This window comes from Pongo pygmaeus, chromosome 19, assembly GCF_028885625.2.
Source record: "Pongo pygmaeus isolate AG05252 chromosome 19, NHGRI_mPonPyg2-v2.0_pri, whole genome shotgun sequence".
In the NCBI taxonomy this organism is placed as follows: Eukaryota; Metazoa; Chordata; class Mammalia; order Primates; family Hominidae; genus Pongo; species Pongo pygmaeus.
Genome location: NC_072392.2, coordinates 30,276,753 through 30,294,874, shown reverse-complemented (window position 1 = coordinate 30,294,874; position 18,122 = coordinate 30,276,753). Strand labels below are relative to the sequence as shown.

At 57.9% G+C, this 18,122-nt stretch overlaps 1 protein-coding gene across 5 annotated transcripts in view; it reads right to left on the bottom strand.

Moving 5' to 3' along the window:
• Positions 1–17,913, bottom strand: part of LOC129017664 (uncharacterized) — a 32,377-nt gene extending 14,464 nt beyond the window's left edge. Inside the window, exon 1 of one of the 5 annotated variants that reach the window (XR_010124547.1) lies at positions 5,404–5,600. Coding sequence is in view for 3 of the 5 variants with exons in the window: in XM_063655659.1 (XP_063511729.1) it covers positions 17,749–17,823 (75 nt within the window). In the remaining 2 variants the exon portion in view is untranslated. Of the gene's footprint in view, positions 1–5,403; positions 5,601–12,809; positions 12,998–17,748 lie in introns of those variants that run through there. The other 4 variants (XR_010124548.1, XM_063655659.1, XM_063655660.1 and 1 more) reach the window with 4 other exon arrangements.
• Positions 17,914–18,122: the final 209 nt, after the last annotated feature.

Below are 18,122 nucleotides of genomic sequence, written 5' to 3'. Positions count from 1 at the left end.
CCCATCTGGTCCTTGGAACAGCACTGGGGGATGGATCTGTCAATCTCACGCTGGAAATGTTTGTTCTAAATCCCACACTCTGAAGTCAGAAAGACCTGGGTTTCCCTCAGGCACTGACGGTTGCTTGCTATGTGACCTTGGACAAGTCACTGCCCTTCTCTGAGCCTCAACACCCACATTTACACAGGGGAAGAATAATACCTCCCTCTTGGGCTGCTGTGAAGCAGAGCTAATGGGTACATTGCCTCAGGCACATTGCAGGTGCTCAAAGTGTTGGTCTTTCCTTCCCTTTCTAGGTCTCCATTTCCTCATCTACACAGTGGGGAGCAACTCTGTCCTGATTATAAGGAATACAATAGGTGAATGCACTCAGCAAGCCTGCGGACAGGGATGCATAGAGAAGCTTCTTGCAAAGGTGAAGAATGCCTGCTCTGAGCCCCGCGCTGAGTGACAGGTGAGAGGACAGCAAGCCCAGCGACTGAGGCCTATAAAATGCCCCCTGCAGAGAGGGAGGAGGAGCAGTGTTCTAAGGTGGGTGGTTGGCAGCATCCCCAGTGCTTGCAGGAGGAGCAGGACTGCTTGTGCTTGCTCAGGTTGGTGGTAGGTTAGGTTCTTAGGCATCTACTGGGTATCAGATGCTGCACAGGCATCATCTCCATGAATTTAATCTTTCCATCATACCTGAGAGGTGGGCATTACAGGGGCATAGTGGGATTGAAACACAGGTCCCCTGAGCCTGTGCCTTTTCTACAAGGCAACTTGGTTCACATGTAATAATAGGACCCAAAAATACACCTGCTATGCTGTGCTCACCAAATTTCAAAACATCCTTGTGACCTGCGAGGTTGCTATACTGTCTTCATTTTATGGATGAGAAAACTGAGGCTCAGAGAGGCTGAATAGTGTGTTCATCCCTCCAAAGAACTAAAGGGAAGAGGGGTGCTATAGCTGTGGGGCCTTCTATTCCTGGCAGGAAGTGTGCAGTACCCCAGGCCATTCTGACCCTACTGCAGGCAGGAGAAAAGGCACATCAACAAATCCAGCAGCAAGCTTCCACTGAGGGCCTCCCTGGCCTTTCCTTGCACTAGTGCTGAGGGAGAAACAGCCTTGTTCCTTCACATAACATGGCTTCCTGACGCCCCCAGGATAAAGGTCAGAGTCCTCAGGTCTGTGTTTGAGACTCTTCATGGTCTGGTCCCATCTGCATTTCCAGCCAAATTCTCCACTACGGCCCCCAGTGCAGCAGCCCTGGCCATCTGTCCCATCCCACCATCCTGCCTTGGCTCAAACTGTTCCCTCTGTCCCATGCTATTCACACATAGAACAAGGAGAAGCTTGATAGAGGCTAGCCTGAATATTCCATTTGAGAGCATTTTCAGCTTCTGGAAACAGACATTTCACCCAAAATTCCAGATTCCCTGCTTCTCTGAAAATACATACATACATGCATACATACATACATACATACATACATACATAAATCTGCTCTTACTCTGCACTATTCTGTTTCTTGAGACAGAGTTTCACTCTTGTTGCCAGGCTGGAGTGCAGTGGTGTGATCTCCATTCACCACAACCTCTGCCACCCGGGTTCAAGCGAGTCTCCTGCCTCAGCCTCCTGAGTAGCTGGGATTTACAGGCATGAACCACCATAGCCGGCTAATTTTCATGAACTTTTTTTTAGTAGAGATGGAGTTTCACGATGTTGGTCAGGCTGGTCTCCAACTCCTGACCTTGGGTAATCCACCAGCCTCGGCCTCCCAAAGTGCTGGGATTACAGGTGTCAGTCACCTCACTTGTCCAGTCTGCACTATTCCTTAGTGTCAGACTATTTGAGCCAAACAATGTCTTTCTCATTTGGACGTGACCTTCAGGGTCTAATTTTTGTATTTTTAGTATAGACCAGGTTTTTTTTTTTTTTTTGACAGAGTTTCACTCTTGTCACCCAGGCCCAATGGTGCAATGGCATGATCTCAGCTCAATGCAACCTCCGCCTCCTGGGTTCAAGGGATTCTTCTGCCTCAGCCTCCCGAGTAGCTGGGATTACAGGCACCTGCCACCACACCCGGCTAATTTTTTGTATTTTTATTAGAAACAGGGTTTTGCCATGTTGGACAGACTGGTCTCGAACTCCTGACCTTAGGTGATATACTCTCCTCAGCCTCCCAAAGTGTGGAATTACAGGCATAGGCCAGAGCCGGGCCTCACCTGGCTAATTCTTTGTATATTTGAAGAGACAGCGTTTCACCATGTTGGCCAGGATGGTCTTGATCTCCGGAATTTGTGATCCACTGGCCTCAGCCTCCCAAAGAACTGGGATTAGAGGTGTGAGCCACTGCACCCGGCCTCAATGTAGCTTATTATCAAAGTATTTACATAGAAAAATTAATCAAAGGGCACAAGCATTTCAATACTTAGGTTAAGATGAAATCTGTGCCCGGAAGAGTGCCAGACACACATGAAATGTTTTGTGCATGAAGCAACCACAACTTAAAATGATTTTCTGTTATTCGTTTTGGTATGTTATTTTGGGAATGTGATTAATCACCTATGTCAAGGACGTTGGGAAGAATTTCCAGATATTCTGATATGCATGACATCTTAATCATACAATATGAAGCAAGGCAATCTTAGGAAATTAGGTATCACTGCCAAGGACCTTTACAATTGAAGATAAATTAAAATTACTATTAAATTTATAACAGTCAGATGGGTTGGCAGGCAAGATGTGTCATTATTTTCTCAGCGTTTTTTCTTTTCCTTGATTCAATAAAACAAACTTAAACGCCAGCTATCTGCAGAACCCTCACTAGACTATATTTAATGATATGTGAAACACAGCCTGCGCACTCACAGATCCTTGCCACGTCCCGTTCCCATCCTCTCAAAACCTGAGTTACCCTGTGGCTAGATTTCTCAAGAAAATGAAAGAGAGAGACGAATGAGAACCATCTTCTTTCAGGTCGCTCCGCACTGCTCCTGCGGGTAGACAATGACCTCTCCGGTGAGGCTTTTATCCTTGACTGTGGGGTGGAGGCCTTAATCCGAGAAAAGAGGCCTCTCAGGGTGAGGAGATGATTTAAATTCTTACTAGAGAGATGTAGCTCCCCACTTCATCCGGACCTTCACAAACCTAAACTGGAGCCGCCGGAAAAATGACTGACAACCGGCCACACAAGCCAGGCAGAGACGCGGGGAGAGCCTTGTGGAGGCACATTGGCTGGGGTGACTAAAGCTCTGGTGCTGGAAGTCAGGCTGCTGCTCCTTTAAACAATGGCAACTGTGCTGTAGCAGAGGGGCTCCTATTGAAGCCTCCGCAGCGACTGGATCCGGGGTCCAGTTTGGGGCAGCCTGGGAGAGGGTGCCGCGAGTGTCCTGTCCCAGGGCCAAACCCCCAGGAGTCCTGTCCTCCGGACCTCCTTAAGGCGACTTCCACCGAGGGAGGGGGAGCTTCAGGACGCCTGCTGTGTTCTGGGGACTCCCGTTCAGATCCGATTTTGGCCCCCTCCCAGTGAGATAGGATGGGCTCACCACATCTGGTGAGGCAGGCAGGGCCTCGCTGCAGCGCAGAATGATCCCATAGGTCTCAAGGCGTAGCGTCAGCTGAAACTTCACTGATCCATCAGCCCTCTGCCTACCTCCTCCTTCGAAAGAGCAGTGGCCTGCTCCGCTTCTAAAAGCCCTGGGGCTCCGGAAAGCCGACCGCGCTTTACAGGACACGTGCAGGCAGGAACAGGGGCGAATCCGAGGTGGAGACCATGTGACCACGCGTGGCACTGGCGTATCCCACAGCAGATGGTGTGAACGTGTGTCACCGGAGGCATACCGGGAGACGGCGAAACAAACGGTGGTGTCCAGGCATGTGCCAGTGGAAGGGGGGAAGAAGTGACCTTTCGGTCAATGCCAAGGGAAATCAAAGAACACCTGGGACTCGGTGGGTGGGGGGCCTGTGCCTGACCCAAGCCAGGTTTTCCAATGCCTATCAGAGGAGCAAAGAATCTTCTGCAGAATTCGCCCCGCCCCCAACCCTCCTCCTCCCTGGTAGCCCTGACGCAACTTCCCCTGCACCCAGCCCCAGCCCCAGCCCCAGCCCCAGCCCCAGACACAGACCCAGCCCCAGCCCCAGCCCCAGCCCAGTCCCTCTGGTTCCCTGACATTCGTTTGGGCCACGAGATCAAGGGAGTCAGTCCACCCAGGAGCAGAGGAGAGGATGTCCCTCCAGAATGAGACAGGAAGTGCAGAGGAAATGCGACACCACCTGTCCTAGAAGACAAGGCCAGTCACGGTCGCCTAGCGCTCATTCTAGGCAATCCACCCACCCATGAGGGGAAACATGGAGAACAAGGAAGCTTCCCTGTCTGAGACACGTATGGAAGCCAAGAAATCCAGGGTCATGAGACCTGCCCAATGAAGCAGAAAGACGTTTGGAGAGAGATACCATCATGACACGGATCTGCAGGAAGTGTGTCCCTGACGGACTGGGAAGTCATCTTTGTTGAAGACATTGGGCCAGAGCGAGAGGCATCCAGGCCCCTGAGAAACAGGTGAGGCAGAGCAAGAGGGAGGATAGAGCAGAGGCCAGAGCCCCGGCAGGATACAGCGCCGTGCCACCACCACGGGCATAAGGGGAGGGCTTCCAAAAGGGTGGCTTGTCCAGAGAGGCCAGCGTTCCAGTGACAGTGACAGGGATTGTTGCCATCTCCCATTCCCGGCTGCTTCTTCTACACGGTATGGTGGTGTGGCTTCATTTCTCAGAGAAGAGCCGTGAAAAGGTACAACCATCTTCTCTGATGTGGTCCTGCTTCCCTACTGCGGGACAAAGAGCTCCTGTGGGGCTCTTTTCCTTGGTTGCTGTGTGGTCATGTTGATCTTAGAAAAGAGGCAGCTCATGATGGGGATGAGATTTCAATTGCTCCGGGACCGATGCATCTCCTCACGTGGGCCAGGCCTTCACACACCCAAAGCGGATCCGCGGCGGCGAAAACGATTGACAGCCGGCCTCATGACCCAGGCAGAGACGCAGAAAGAGGCTCAGCAAAGACAGGCCGACATGCCAGAAATCGCCTTGTGCTGCACAGGGCACATTCAGCCAAAGACACACACGCAGAGGGGCACGCACACACTAACCGACAGAGAGAGGGAAAGAAAGACACAGAGACTGAGAGACAGAGAGAGAAGAGAGGATGGGAGACACACACACACGCGCGCACACATACACGCACACACACACACACAGAAACAGAGTCATACAGCAGAGGCATGGAAACACACCCCCCCAGGCAACCCCTGAGGCTGCGGGGTTCTGCTCTCGACGAGAACGACCCTGGGGTGAGAGAAGAGCCCAGGGGCACGCAGGCCGACCTGTCCTCGAGATGACGGCGGCACGACTTTTGGGGAGAATCACCCCAACAGCGTCCGGGCAGGCCTGAGGCTGGGATGCCGTGCTGCTTCCCCCGGACTCCGCCTGGGGTTTCCTCATCCTGGTCGGCCCTTTGCGACTCCTGGCATCCGGAGACGTTCCCGTCGACCCCGTGGAGAGGTCAGACCGGAGCCTCAGAGCCCCGCCACCCAAGCACTGCCACGGAGGGCTCCTGCTCTGCCAAGCCTCAGGGACGGGTTTCTAAGACAACCGTGGGAAGCACTGTGACGGCAGAAGCCGCTCGCGCCTCGCGCATGCGCATTGGCTGGACCGACTCGCGCTCCGCTCCTGGCAGTCAGGCTGCGTCCCCTTTAAATAATGCCCCCGCTGCGCGGCTGCAGCGAGGCTCCTGCTGCAGCCGAGGCGGCGTGTGGATACGGGGTCCAGCTTGGGACGCCGTGGGAGATGGGGCCGCCGGTGTCCTGTCTCAGGGCCAAACCCCCAGGAGTCCCACCCTCAGGATCTCCTTGAGCCGACTTCCACGGAGGGAAGGGGAGCTTCAGGACGCCTGCTGTGTTCTGGGGACTCCCGTTCAGATCCGATTTTGGCCCCCTCCCAGTGAGATAGGCTGGGCTCACCACATCTGGTGAGGCAGGCAGGGCCTCGCTGCAGCGCAGAATGATCCCATAGGTCTCAAGGCGTAGCGTCAGCTGAAACTTCACTGATCCATCAGCCCTCTGCCTCCCTCCTCCTTCGAAAGAGCAGTGGCCTGCTCCGCTTCTAAAAGCCCTGGGGCTCCGGAAAGCCGACCGCGCTTTACAGGACACGTGCAGGCAGGAACAGGGGCGAATCCGAGGTGGAGACCATGTGACCACGCGTGGCACTGGCGTATCCCACAGCAGATGGTGTGAACGTGTGTCACCGGAGGCATACCGGGAGACGGCGAAACAAACGGTGGTGTCCAGGCATGTGCCAGTGGAAGGGGGGAAGAAGTGACCTTTCGGTCAATGCCAAGGGAAATCAAAGAACACCTGGGACTCGGTGGGTGGGGGGCCTGTGCCTGACCCAAGCCAGGTTTTCCAATGCCTATCAGAGGAGCAAAGAATCTTCTGCAGAATTCGCCCCGCCCCCAACCCTCCTCCTCCCTGGTAGCCCTGACGCAACTTCCCCTGCACCCAGCCCCAGCCCCAGCCCCAGCCCCAGCCCCAGACACAGACCCAGCCCCAGCCCCAGCCCCAGCCCAGTCCCTCTGGTTCCCTGACATTCGTTTGGGCCACGAGATCAAGGGAGTCAGTCCACCCAGGAGCAGAGGAGAGGATGTCCCTCCAGAATGAGACAGGAAGTGCAGCGGAAATGCGACACCACCTGTCCTAGAAGACAAGGCCAGTCACGGTCGCCTAGCGCTCATTCTAGGCAATCCACCCACCCATGAGGGGAAACATGGAGAACAAGGAAGCTTCCCTGTCTGAGACACGTATGGAAGCCAAGAAATCCAGGGTCATGAGACCTGCCCAATGAAGCAGAAAGACGTTTGGAGAGAGATACCATCATGACACGGATCTGCAGGAAGTGTGTCCCTGACGGACTGGGAAGTCATCTTTGTTGAAGACATTGGGCCAGAGCGAGAGGCATCCAGGCCCCTGAGAAACAGGTGAGGCAGAGCAAGAGGGAGGATAGAGCAGAGGCCAGAGCCCCGGCAGGATACAGCGCCGTGCCACCACCACGGGCATAAGGGGAGGGCTTCCAAAAGGGTGGCTTGTCCAGAGAGGCCAGCGTTCCAGTGACAGTGACAGGGATTGTTGCCATCTCCCATTCCCGGCTGCTTCTTCTACACGGTATGGTGGTGTGGCTTCATTTCTCAGAGAAGAGCCGTGAAAAGGTACAACCATCTTCTCTGATGTGGTCCTGCTTCCCTACTGCGGGACAAAGAGCTCCTGTGGGGCTCTTTTCCTTGGTTGCTGTGTGGTCATGTTGATCTTAGAAAAGAGGCAGCTCATGATGGGGATGAGATTTCAATTGCTCCGGGACCGATGCATCTCCTCACGTGGGCCAGGCCTTCACACACCCAAAGCGGATCCGCGGCGGCGAAAACGATTGACAGCCGGCCTCATGACCCAGGCAGAGACGCAGAAAGAGGCTCAGCAAAGACAGGCCGACATGCCAGAAATCGCCTTGTGCTGCACAGGGCACATTCAGCCAAAGACACACACGCAGAGGGGCACGCACACACTAACCGACAGAGAGAGGGAAAGAAAGACACAGAGACTGAGAGACAGAGAGAGAAGAGAGGATGGGAGACACGCACACACGCGCGCACACATACACGCACACACACACACACAGAAACAGAGTCATACAGCAGAGGCATGGAAACACACCCCCCCAGGCAACCCCTGAGGCTGCGGGGTTCTGCTCTCGACGAGAACGACCCTGGGGTGAGAGAAGAGCCCAGGGGCACGCAGGCCGACCTGTCCTCGAGATGACGGCGGCACGACTTTTGGGGAGACTCACCCCAACAGCGTCCGGGCAGGCCTGAGGCTGGGATGCCGTGCTGCTTCCCCCGGACTCCGCCTGGGGTTTCCTCATCCTGGTCGGCCCTTTGCGACTCCTGGCATCCGGAGACGTTCCCGTCGACCCCGTGGAGAGGTCAGACCGGAGCCTCAGAGCCCCGCCACCCAAGCACTGCCACGGAGGGCTCCTGCTCTGCCAAGCCTCAGGGACGGGTTTCTAAGACAACCGTGGGAAGCACTGTGACGGCAGAAGCCGCTCGCGCCTCGCGCATGCGCATTGGCTGGACCGACTCGCGCTCCGCTCCTGGCAGTCAGGCTGCGTCCCCTTTAAATAATGCCCCCGCTGCGCGGCTGCAGCGAGGCTCCTGCTGCAGCCGCGGCGGCGTGTGGATACGGGGTCCAGCTTGGGACGCCGTGGGAGATGGGGCCGCCGGTGCCCTGTCTCAGGGCCAAACCCCCAGGAGTCCCACCCTCAGGATCTCCTTGAGCCGACTTCCACGGAGGGAAGGGGAGCTTCAGGACGCCTGCTGTGTTCTGGGGACTCCCGTTCAGATCCGATTTTGGCCCCCTCCCAGTGAGATAGGATGGGCTCACCACATCTGGTGAGGCAGGCAGGGCCTCGCTGCAGCGCAGAATGATCCCATAGGTCTCAAGGCGTAGCGTCAGCTGAAACTTCACTGATCCATCAGCCCTCTGCCTCCCTCCTCCTTCGAAAGAGCAGTGGCCTGCTCCGCTTCTAAAAGCCCTGGGGCTCCGGAAAGCCGACCGCGCTTTACAGGACACGTGCAGGCAGGAACAGGGGCGAATCCGAGGTGGAGACCATGTGACCACGCGTGGCACTGGCGTATCCCACAGCAGATGGTGTGAACGTGTGTCACCAGAGGCATACCGGGAGACGGCGAAACAAACGGTGGTGTCCAGGCATGTGCCAGTGGAAGGGGGGAAGAAGTGACCTTTCGGTCAATGCCAAGGGAAATCAAAGAACACCTGGGACTCGGTGGCTGGGGGGGCTGTGCCTGACCCAAGCCAGGTTTTCCAATGCCTATCAGAGGAGCAAAGAATCTTCTGCAGAATTCGCCCCGCCCCCAACCCTCCTCCTCCCTGGTAGCCCTGACGCAACTTCCCCTGCACCCAGCCCCAGCCCCAGCCCCAGCCCCAGCCCCAGACACAGACCCAGCCCCAGCCCCAGCCCCAGCCCAGTCCCTGTGGTTCCCTGACATTCGTTTGGGCCACAAGATCAAGGGAGTCAGTCCACCCAGGAGCAGAGGAGAGGATGTCCCTCCAGAATGAGACAGGAAGTGCAGAGGAAATGCGACACCACCTGTCCTAGAAGACAAGGCCAGTCACGGTCGCCTAGCGCTCATTCTAGGCAATCCACCCACCCATGAGGGGAAACATGGAGAACAAGGAAGCTTCCCTGTCTGAGACACGTATGGAAGCCAAGAAATCCAGGGTCATGAGACCTGCCCAATGAAGCAGAAAGACGTTTGGAGAGAGATACCATCATGACACGGATCTGCAGGAAGTGTGTCCCTGACGGACTGGGAAGTCATCTTTGTTGAAGACATTGGGCCAGAGCGAGAGGCATCCAGGCCCCTGAGAAACAGGTGAGGCAGAGCAAGAGGGAGGATAGAGCAGAGGCCAGAGCCCCGGCAGGATACAGCGCCGTGCCACCACCACGGGCATAAGGGGAGGGCTTCCAAAAGGGTGGCTTGTCCAGAGAGGCCAGCGTTCCAGTGACAGTGACAGGGATTGTTGCCATCTCCCATTCCCGGCTGCTTCTTCTACACGGTATGGTGGTGTGGCTTCATTTCTCAGAGAAGAGCCGTGAAAAGGTACAACCATCTTCTCTGATGTGGTCCTGCTTCCCTACTGCGGGACAAAGAGCTCCTGTGGGGCTCTTTTCCTTGGTTGCTGTGTGGTCATGTTGATCTTAGAAAAGAGGCAGCTCATGATGGGGATGAGATTTCAATTGCTCCGGGACCGATGCATCTCCTCACGTGGGCCAGGCCTTCACACACCCAAAGCGGATCCGCGGCGGGGAAAACGATTGACAGCCGGCCTCATGACCCAGGCAGAGACGCAGAAAGAGGCTCAGCAAAGACAGGCCGACATGCCAGAAATCGCCTTGTGCTGCACAGGGCACATTCAGCCAAAGACACACACGCAGAGGGGCACGCACACACTAACCGACAGAGAGTGGGAAAGAAAGACACAGAGACTGAGAGACAGAGAGAGAAGAGAGGATGGGAGACACGCACACACGCGCGCACACATACACGCACACACACACACACAGAAACAGAGTCATACAGCAGAGGCATGGAAACACACCCCCCCAGGCAACCCCTGAGGCTGCGGGGTTCTGCTCTCGACGAGAACGACCCTGGGGTGAGAGAAGAGCCCAGGGGCACGCAGGCCGACCTGTCCTCGAGATGACGGCGGCACGACTTTTGGGGAGACTCACCCCAACAGCGTCCGGGCAGGCCTGAGGCTGGGATGCCGTGCTGCTTCCCCCGGACTCCGCCTGGGGTTTCCTCATCCTGGTCGGCCCTTTGCGACTCCTGGCATCCGGAGACGTTCCCGTCGACCCCGTGGAGAGGTCAGACCGGAGCCTCAGAGCCCCGCCACCCAAGCACTGCCACGGAGGGCTCCTGCTCTGCCAAGCCTCAGGGACGGGTTTCTAAGACAACCGTGGGAAGCACTGTGACGGCAGAAGCCGCTCGCGCCTCGCGCATGCGCATTGGCTGGACCGACTCGCGCTCCGCTCCTGGCAGTCAGGCTGCGTCCCCTTTAAATAATGCCCCCGCTGCGCGGCTGCAGCGAGGCTCCTGCTGCAGCCGCGGCGGCGTGTGGATACGGGGTCCAGCTTGGGACGCCGTGGGAGATGGGGCCGCCGGTGCCCTGTCTCAGGGTCAAACCCCCAGGAGTCCCGCCCTCAGGATCTCCTTGAGCCGACTTCCACGGAGGGAAGGGGAGCTTCAGGACGCCTGCTGTGTTCTGGGGACTCCCGTTCAGATCCGATTTTGGCCCCCTCCCAGTGAGATAGGCTGGGCTCACCACATCTGGTGAGGCAGGCAGGGCCTCGCTGCAGCGCAGAATGATCCCATAGGTCTCAAGGCGTAGCGTCAGCTGAAACTTCACTGATCCATCAGCCCTCTGCCTCCCTCCTCCTTCGAAAGAGCAGTGGCCTGCTCCGCTTCTAAAAGCCCTGGGGCTCCGGAAAGCCGACCGCGCTTTACAGGACACGTGCAGGCAGGAACAGGGGCGAATCCGAGGTGGAGACCATGTGACCACGCGTGGCACTGGCGTATCCCACAGCAGATGGTGTGAACGTGTGTCACCGGAGGCATACCGGGAGACGGCGAAACAAACGGTGGTGTCCAGGCATGTGCCAGTGGAAGGGGGGAAGAAGTGACCTTTCGGTCAATGCCAAGGGAAATCAAAGGACACCTGGGACTCGGTGGGTGGGGGGCCTGTGCCTGACCCAAGCCAGGTTTTCCAATGCCTATCAGAGGAGCAAAGAATCTTCTGCAGAATTCGCCCCGCCCCCAACCCTCCTCCTCCCTGGTAGCCCTGACGCAACTTCCCCTGCACCCAGCCCCAGCCCCAGCCCCAGCCCCAGCCCCAGCCCCAGACACAGACCCAGCCCCAGCCCCAGCCCCAGCCCAGTCCCTCTGGTTCCCTGACATTCGTTTGGGCCACAAGATCAAGGGAGTCAGTCCACCCAGGAGCAGAGGAGAGGATGTCCCTCCAGAATGAGACAGGAAGTGCAGAGGAAATGCGACACCACCTGTCCTAGAAGACAAGGCCAGTCACGGTCGCCTAGCGCTCATTCTAGGCAATCCACCCACCCATGAGGGGAAACATGGAGAACAAGGAAGCTTCCCTGTCTGAGACACGTATGGAAGCCAAGAAATCCAGGGTCATGAGACCTGCCCAATGAAGCAGAAAGACGTTTGGAGAGAGATACCATCATGACACGGATCTGCAGGAAGTGTGTCCCTGACGGACTGGGAAGTCATCTTTGTTGAAGACATTGGGCCAGAGCGAGAGGCATCCAGGCCCCTGAGAAACAGGTGAGGCAGAGCAAGAGGGAGGATAGAGCAGAGGCCAGAGCCCCGGCAGGATACAGCGCCGTGCCACCACCACGGGCATAAGGGGAGGGCTTCCAAAAGGGTGGCTTGTCCAGAGAGGCCAGCGTTCCAGTGACAGTGACAGGGATTGTTGCCATCTCCCATTCCCGGCTGCTTCTTCTACACGGTATGGTGGTGTGGCTTCATTTCTCAGAGAAGAGCCGTGAAAAGGTACAACCATCTTCTCTGATGTGGTCCTGCTTCCCTACTGCGGGACAAAGAGCTCCTGTGGGGCTCTTTTCCTTGGTTGCTGTGTGGTCATCTTGATCTTAGAAAAGAGGCAGCTCATGATGGGGATGAGATTTCAATTGCTCCGGGACCGATGCATCTCCTCACGTGGGCCAGGCCTTCACACACCCAAAGCGGATCCGCGGCGGCGAAAACGATTGACAGCCGGCCTCATGACCCAGGCAGAGACGCAGAAAGAGGCTCAGCAAAGACAGGCCGACATGCCAGAAATCGCCTTGTGCTGCACAGGGCACATTCAGCCAAAGACACACACGCAGAGGGGCACGCACACACTAACCGACAGAGAGAGGGAAAGAAAGACACAGAGACTGAGAGACAGAGAGAGAAGAGAGGATGGGAGACACGCACACACGCGCGCACACATACACGCACACACACACACACAGAAACAGAGTCATACAGCAGAGGCATGGAAACACACCCCCCCCCAGGCAACCCCTGAGGCTGCGGGGTTCTGCTCTCGACGAGAACGACCCTGGGGTGAGAGAAGAGCCCAGGGGCACGCAGGCCGACCTGTCCTCGAGATGACGGCGGCACGACTTTTGGGGAGACTCACCCCAACAGCGTCCGGGCAGGCCTGAGGCTGGGATGCCGTGCTGCTTCCCCCGGACTCCGCCTGGGGTTTCCTCATCCTGGTCGGCCCTTTGCGACTCCTGGCATCCGGAGACGTTCCCGTCGACCCCGTGGAGAGGTCAGACCGGAGCCTCAGAGCCCCGCCACCCAAGCACTGCCACGGAGGACTCCTGCTCTGCCAAGCCTCAGGGACGGGTTTCTAAGACAACCGTGGGAAGCACTGTGACGGCAGAAGCCGCTCGCGCCTCGCGCATGCGCATTGGCTGGACCGACTCGCGCTCCGCTCCTGGCAGTCAGGCTGCGTCCCCTTTAAATAATGCCCCCGCTGCGCGGCTGCAGCGAGGCTCCTGCTGCAGCCGCGGCGGCGTGTGGATACGGGGTCCAGCTTGGGACGCCGTGGGAGATGGGGCCGCCGGTGCCCTGTCTCAGGGCCAAACCCCCAGGAGTCCCGCCCTCAGGATCTCCTTGAGCCGACTTCCACGGAGGGAAGGGGAGCTTCAGGACGCCTGCTGTGTTCTGGGGACTCCCGTTCAGATCCGATTTTGGCCCCCTCCCAGTGAGATAGGATGGGCTCACCACATCTGGTGAGGCAGGCAGGGCCTCGCTGCAGCGCAGAATGATCCCATAGGTCTCAAGGCGTAGCGTCAGCTGAAACTTCACTGATCCATCAGCCCTCTGCCTCCCTCCTCCTTCGAAAGAGCAGTGGCCTGCTCCGCTTCTAAAAGCCCTGGGGCTCCGGAAAGCCGACCGCGCTTTACAGGACACGTGCAGGCAGGAACAGGGGCGAATCCGAGGTGGAGACCATGTGACCACGCGTGGCACTGGCGTATCCCACAGCAGATGGTGTGAACGTGTGTCACCGGAGGCATACCGGGAGACGGCGAAACAAACGGTGGTGTCCAGGCATGTGCCAGTGGAAGGGGGGAAGAAGTGACCTTTCGGTCAATGCCAAGGGAAATCAAAGAACACCTGGGACTCGGTGGGTGGGGGGCCTGTGCCTGACCCAAGCCAGGTTTTCCAATGCCTATCAGAGGAGCAAAGAATCTTCTGCAGAATTCGCCCCGCCCCCAACCCTCCTCCTCCCTGGTAGCCCTGACGCAACTTCCCCTGCACCCAGCCCCAGCCCCAGCCCCAGCCCCAGCCCCAGACACAGACCCAGCCCCAGCCCCAGCCCCAGCCCAGTCCCTCTGGTTCCCTGACATTCGTTTGGGCCACGAGATCAAGGGAGTCAGTCCACCCAGGAGCAGAGGAGAGGATGTCCCTCCAGAATGAGACAGGAAGTGCAGCGGAAATGCGACACCACCTGTCCTAGAAGACAAGGCCAGTCACGGTCGCCTAGCGCTCATTCTAGGCAATCCACCCACCCATGAGGGGAAACATGGAGAACAAGGAAGCTTCCCTGTCTGAGACACGTATGGAAGCCAAGAAATCCAGGGTCATGAGACCTGCCCAATGAAGCAGAAAGACGTTTGGAGAGAGATACCATCATGACACGGATCTGCAGGAAGTGTGTCCCTGACGGACTGGGAAGTCATCTTTGTTGAAGACATTGGGCCAGAGCGAGAGGCATCCAGGCCCCTGAGAAACAGGTGAGGCAGAGCAAGAGGGAGGATAGAGCAGAGGCCAGAGCCCCGGCAGGATACAGCGCCGTGCCACCACCACGGGCATAAGGGGAGGGCTTCCAAAAGGGTGGCTTGTCCAGAGAGGCCAGCGTTCCAGTGACAGTGACAGGGATTGTTGCCATCTCCCATTCCCGGCTGCTTCTTCTACACGGTATGGTGGTGTGGCTTCATTTCTCAGAGAAGAGCCGTGAAAAGGTACAACCATCTTCTCTGATGTGGTCCTGCTTCCCTACTGCGGGACAAAGAGCTCCTGTGGGGCTCTTTTCCTTGGTTGCTGTGTGGTCATGTTGATCTTAGAAAAGAGGCAGCTCATGATGGGGATGAGATTTCAATTGCTCCGGGACCGATGCATCTCCTCACGTGGGCCAGGCCTTCACACACCCAAAGCGGATCCGCGGCGGCGAAAACGATTGACAGCCGGCCTCATGACCCAGGCAGAGACGCAGAAAGAGGCTCAGCAAAGACAGGCCGACATGCCAGAAATCGCCTTGTGCTGCACAGGGCACATTCAGCCAAAGACACACACGCAGAGGGGCACGCACACACTAACCGACAGAGAGAGGGAAAGAAAGACACAGAGACTGAGAGACAGAGAGAGAAGAGAGGATGGGAGACACGCACACACGCGCGCACACATACACGCACACACACACACACAGAAACAGAGTCATACAGCAGAGGCATGGAAACACACCCCCCCAGGCAACCCCTGAGGCTGCGGGGTTCTGCTCTCGACGAGAACGACCCTGGGGTGAGAGAAGAGCCCAGGGGCACGCAGGCCGACCTGTCCTCGAGATGACGGCGGCACGACTTTTGGGGAGACTCACCCCAACAGCGTCCGGGCAGGCCTGAGGCTGGGATGCCGTGCTGCTTCCCCCGGACTCCGCCTGGGGTTTCCTCATCCTGGTCGGCCCTTTGCGACTCCTGGCATCCGGAGACGTTCCCGTCGACCCCGTGGAGAGGTCAGACCGGAGCCTCAGAGCCCCGCCACCCAAGCACTGCCACGGAGGGCTCCTGCTCTGCCAAGCCTCAGGGACGGGTTTCTAAGACAACCGTGGGAAGCACTGTGACGGCAGAAGCCGCTCGCGCCTCGCGCATGCGCATTGGCTGGACCGACTCGCGCTCCGCTCCTGGCAGTCAGGCTGCGTCCCCTTTAAATAATGCCCCCGCTGCGCGGCTGCAGCGAGGCTCCTGCTGCAGCCGCGGCGGCGTGTGGATACGGGGTCCAGCTTGGGACGCCGTGGGAGATGGGGCCGCCGGTGCCCTGTCTCAGGGCCAAACCCCCAGGAGTCCCGCCCTCAGGATCTCCTTGAGCCGACTTCCACGGAGGGAAGGGGAGCTTCAGGACGCCTGCTGTGTTCTGGGGACTCCCGTTCAGATCCGATTTTGGCCCCGTCCCAGTGAGATAGGCTGGGCTCACCACATCTGGTGAGGCAGGCAGGGCCTCGCTGCAGCGCAGAATGATCCCATAGGTCTCAAGGCGTAGCGTCAGCTGAAACTTCACTGATCCATCAGCCCTCTGCCTCCCTCCTCCTTCGAAAGAGCAGTGGCCTGCTCCGCTTCTAAAAGCCCTGGGGCTCCGGAAAGCCGACCGCGCTTTACAGGACACGTGCAGGCAGGAACAGGGGCGAATCCGAGGTGGAGACCATGTGACCACGCGTGGCACTGGCGTATCCCACAGCAGATGGTGTGAACGTGTGTCACCGGAGGCATACCGGGAGACGGCGAAACAAACGGTGGTGTCCAGGCATGTGCCAGTGGAAGGGGGGAAGAAGTGACCTTTCGGTCAATGCCAAGGGAAATCAAAGGACACCTGGGACTCGGTGGGTGGGGGGCCTGTGCCTGACCCAAGCCAGGTTTTCCAATGCCTATCAGAGGAGCAAAGAATCTTCTGCAGAATTCGCCCCGCCCCCAACCCTCCTCCTCCCTGGTAGCCCTGACGCAACTTCCCCTGCACCCAGCCCCAGCCCCAGCCCCAGCCCCAGCCCCAGCCCCAGACACAGACCCAGCCCCAGCCCCAGGCCCAGCCCAGTCCCTCTGGTTCCCTGACATTCGTTTGGGCCACAAGATCAAGGGAGTCAGTCCACCCAGGAGCAGAGGAGAGGATGTCCCTCCAGAATGAGACAGGAAGTGCAGAGGAAATGCGACACCACCTGTCCTAGAAGACAAGGCCAGTCACGGTCGCCTAGCGCTCATTCTAGGCAGTCCACCCACCCATGAGGGGAAACATGGAGAACAAGGAAGCTTCCCTGTCTGAGACACGTATGGAAGCCAAGAAATCCAGGGTCATGAGACCTGCCCAATGAAGCAGAAAGACGTTTGGAGAGAGATACCATCATGACACGGATCTGCAGGAAGTGTGTCCCTGACGGACTGGGAAGTCATCTTTGTTGAAGACATTGGGCCAGAGCGAGAGGCATCCAGGCCCCTGAGAAACAGGTGAGGCAGAGCAAGAGGGAGGATAGAGCAGAGGCCAGAGCCCCGGCAGGATACAGCGCCGTGCCACCACCACGGGCATAAGGGGAGGGCTTCCAAAAGGGTGGCTTGTCCAGAGAGGCCAGCGTTCCAGTGACAGTGACAGGGATTGTTGCCATCTCCCATTCCCGGCTGCTTCTTCTACACGGTATGGTGGTGTGGCTTCATTTCTCAGAGAAGAGCCGTGAAAAGGTACAACCATCTTCTCTGATGTGGTCCTGCTTCCCTACTGCGGGACAAAGAGCTCCTGTGGGGCTCTTTTCCTTGGTTGCTGTGTGGTCATGTTGATCTTAGAAAAGAGGCAGCTCATGATGGGGATGAGATTTCAATTGCTCCGGGACCGATGCATCTCCTCACGTGGGCCAGGCCTTCACACACCCAAAGCGGATCCGCGGCGGCGAAAACGATTGACAGCCGGCCTCATGACCCAGGCAGAGACGCAGAAAGAGGCTCAGCAAAGACAGGCCGACATGCCAGAAATCGCCTTGTGCTGCACAGGGCACATTCAGCCAAAGACACACACGCAGAGGGGCACGCACACACTAACCGACAGAGAGAGGGAAAGAAAGACACAGAGACTGAGAGACAGAGAGAGAAGAGAGGATGGGAGACACGCACACACGCGCGCACACATACACGCACACACACACACACAGAAACAGAGTCATACAGCAGAGGCATGGAAACACACCCCCCCCAGGCAACCCCTGAGGCTGCGGGGTTCTGCTCTCGACGAGAACGACCCTGGGGTGAGAGAAGAGCCCAGGGGCACGCAGGCCGACCTGTCCTCGAGATGACGGCGGCACGACTTTTGGGGAGACTCACCCCAACAGCGTCCGGGCAGGCCTGAGGCTGGGATGCCGTGCTGCTTCCCCCGGACTCCGCCTGGGGTTTCCTCATCCTGGTCGGCCCTTTGCGACTCCTGGCATCCGGAGACGTTCCCGTCGACCCCGTGGAGAGGTCAGAGCGGAGCCTCAGAGCCCCGCCACCCAAGCACTGCCACGGAGGGCTCCTGCTCTGCCAAGCCTCAGGGACCGGTTTCTAAGACAACCGTGGGAAGCACTGTGACGGCAGAAGCCGCTCGCGCCTCGCGCATGCGCATTGGCTGGACCGACTCGCGCTCCGCTCCTGGCAGTCAGGCTGCGTCCCCTTTAAATAATGCCCCCGCTGCGCGGCTGCAGCGAGGCTCCTGCTGCAGC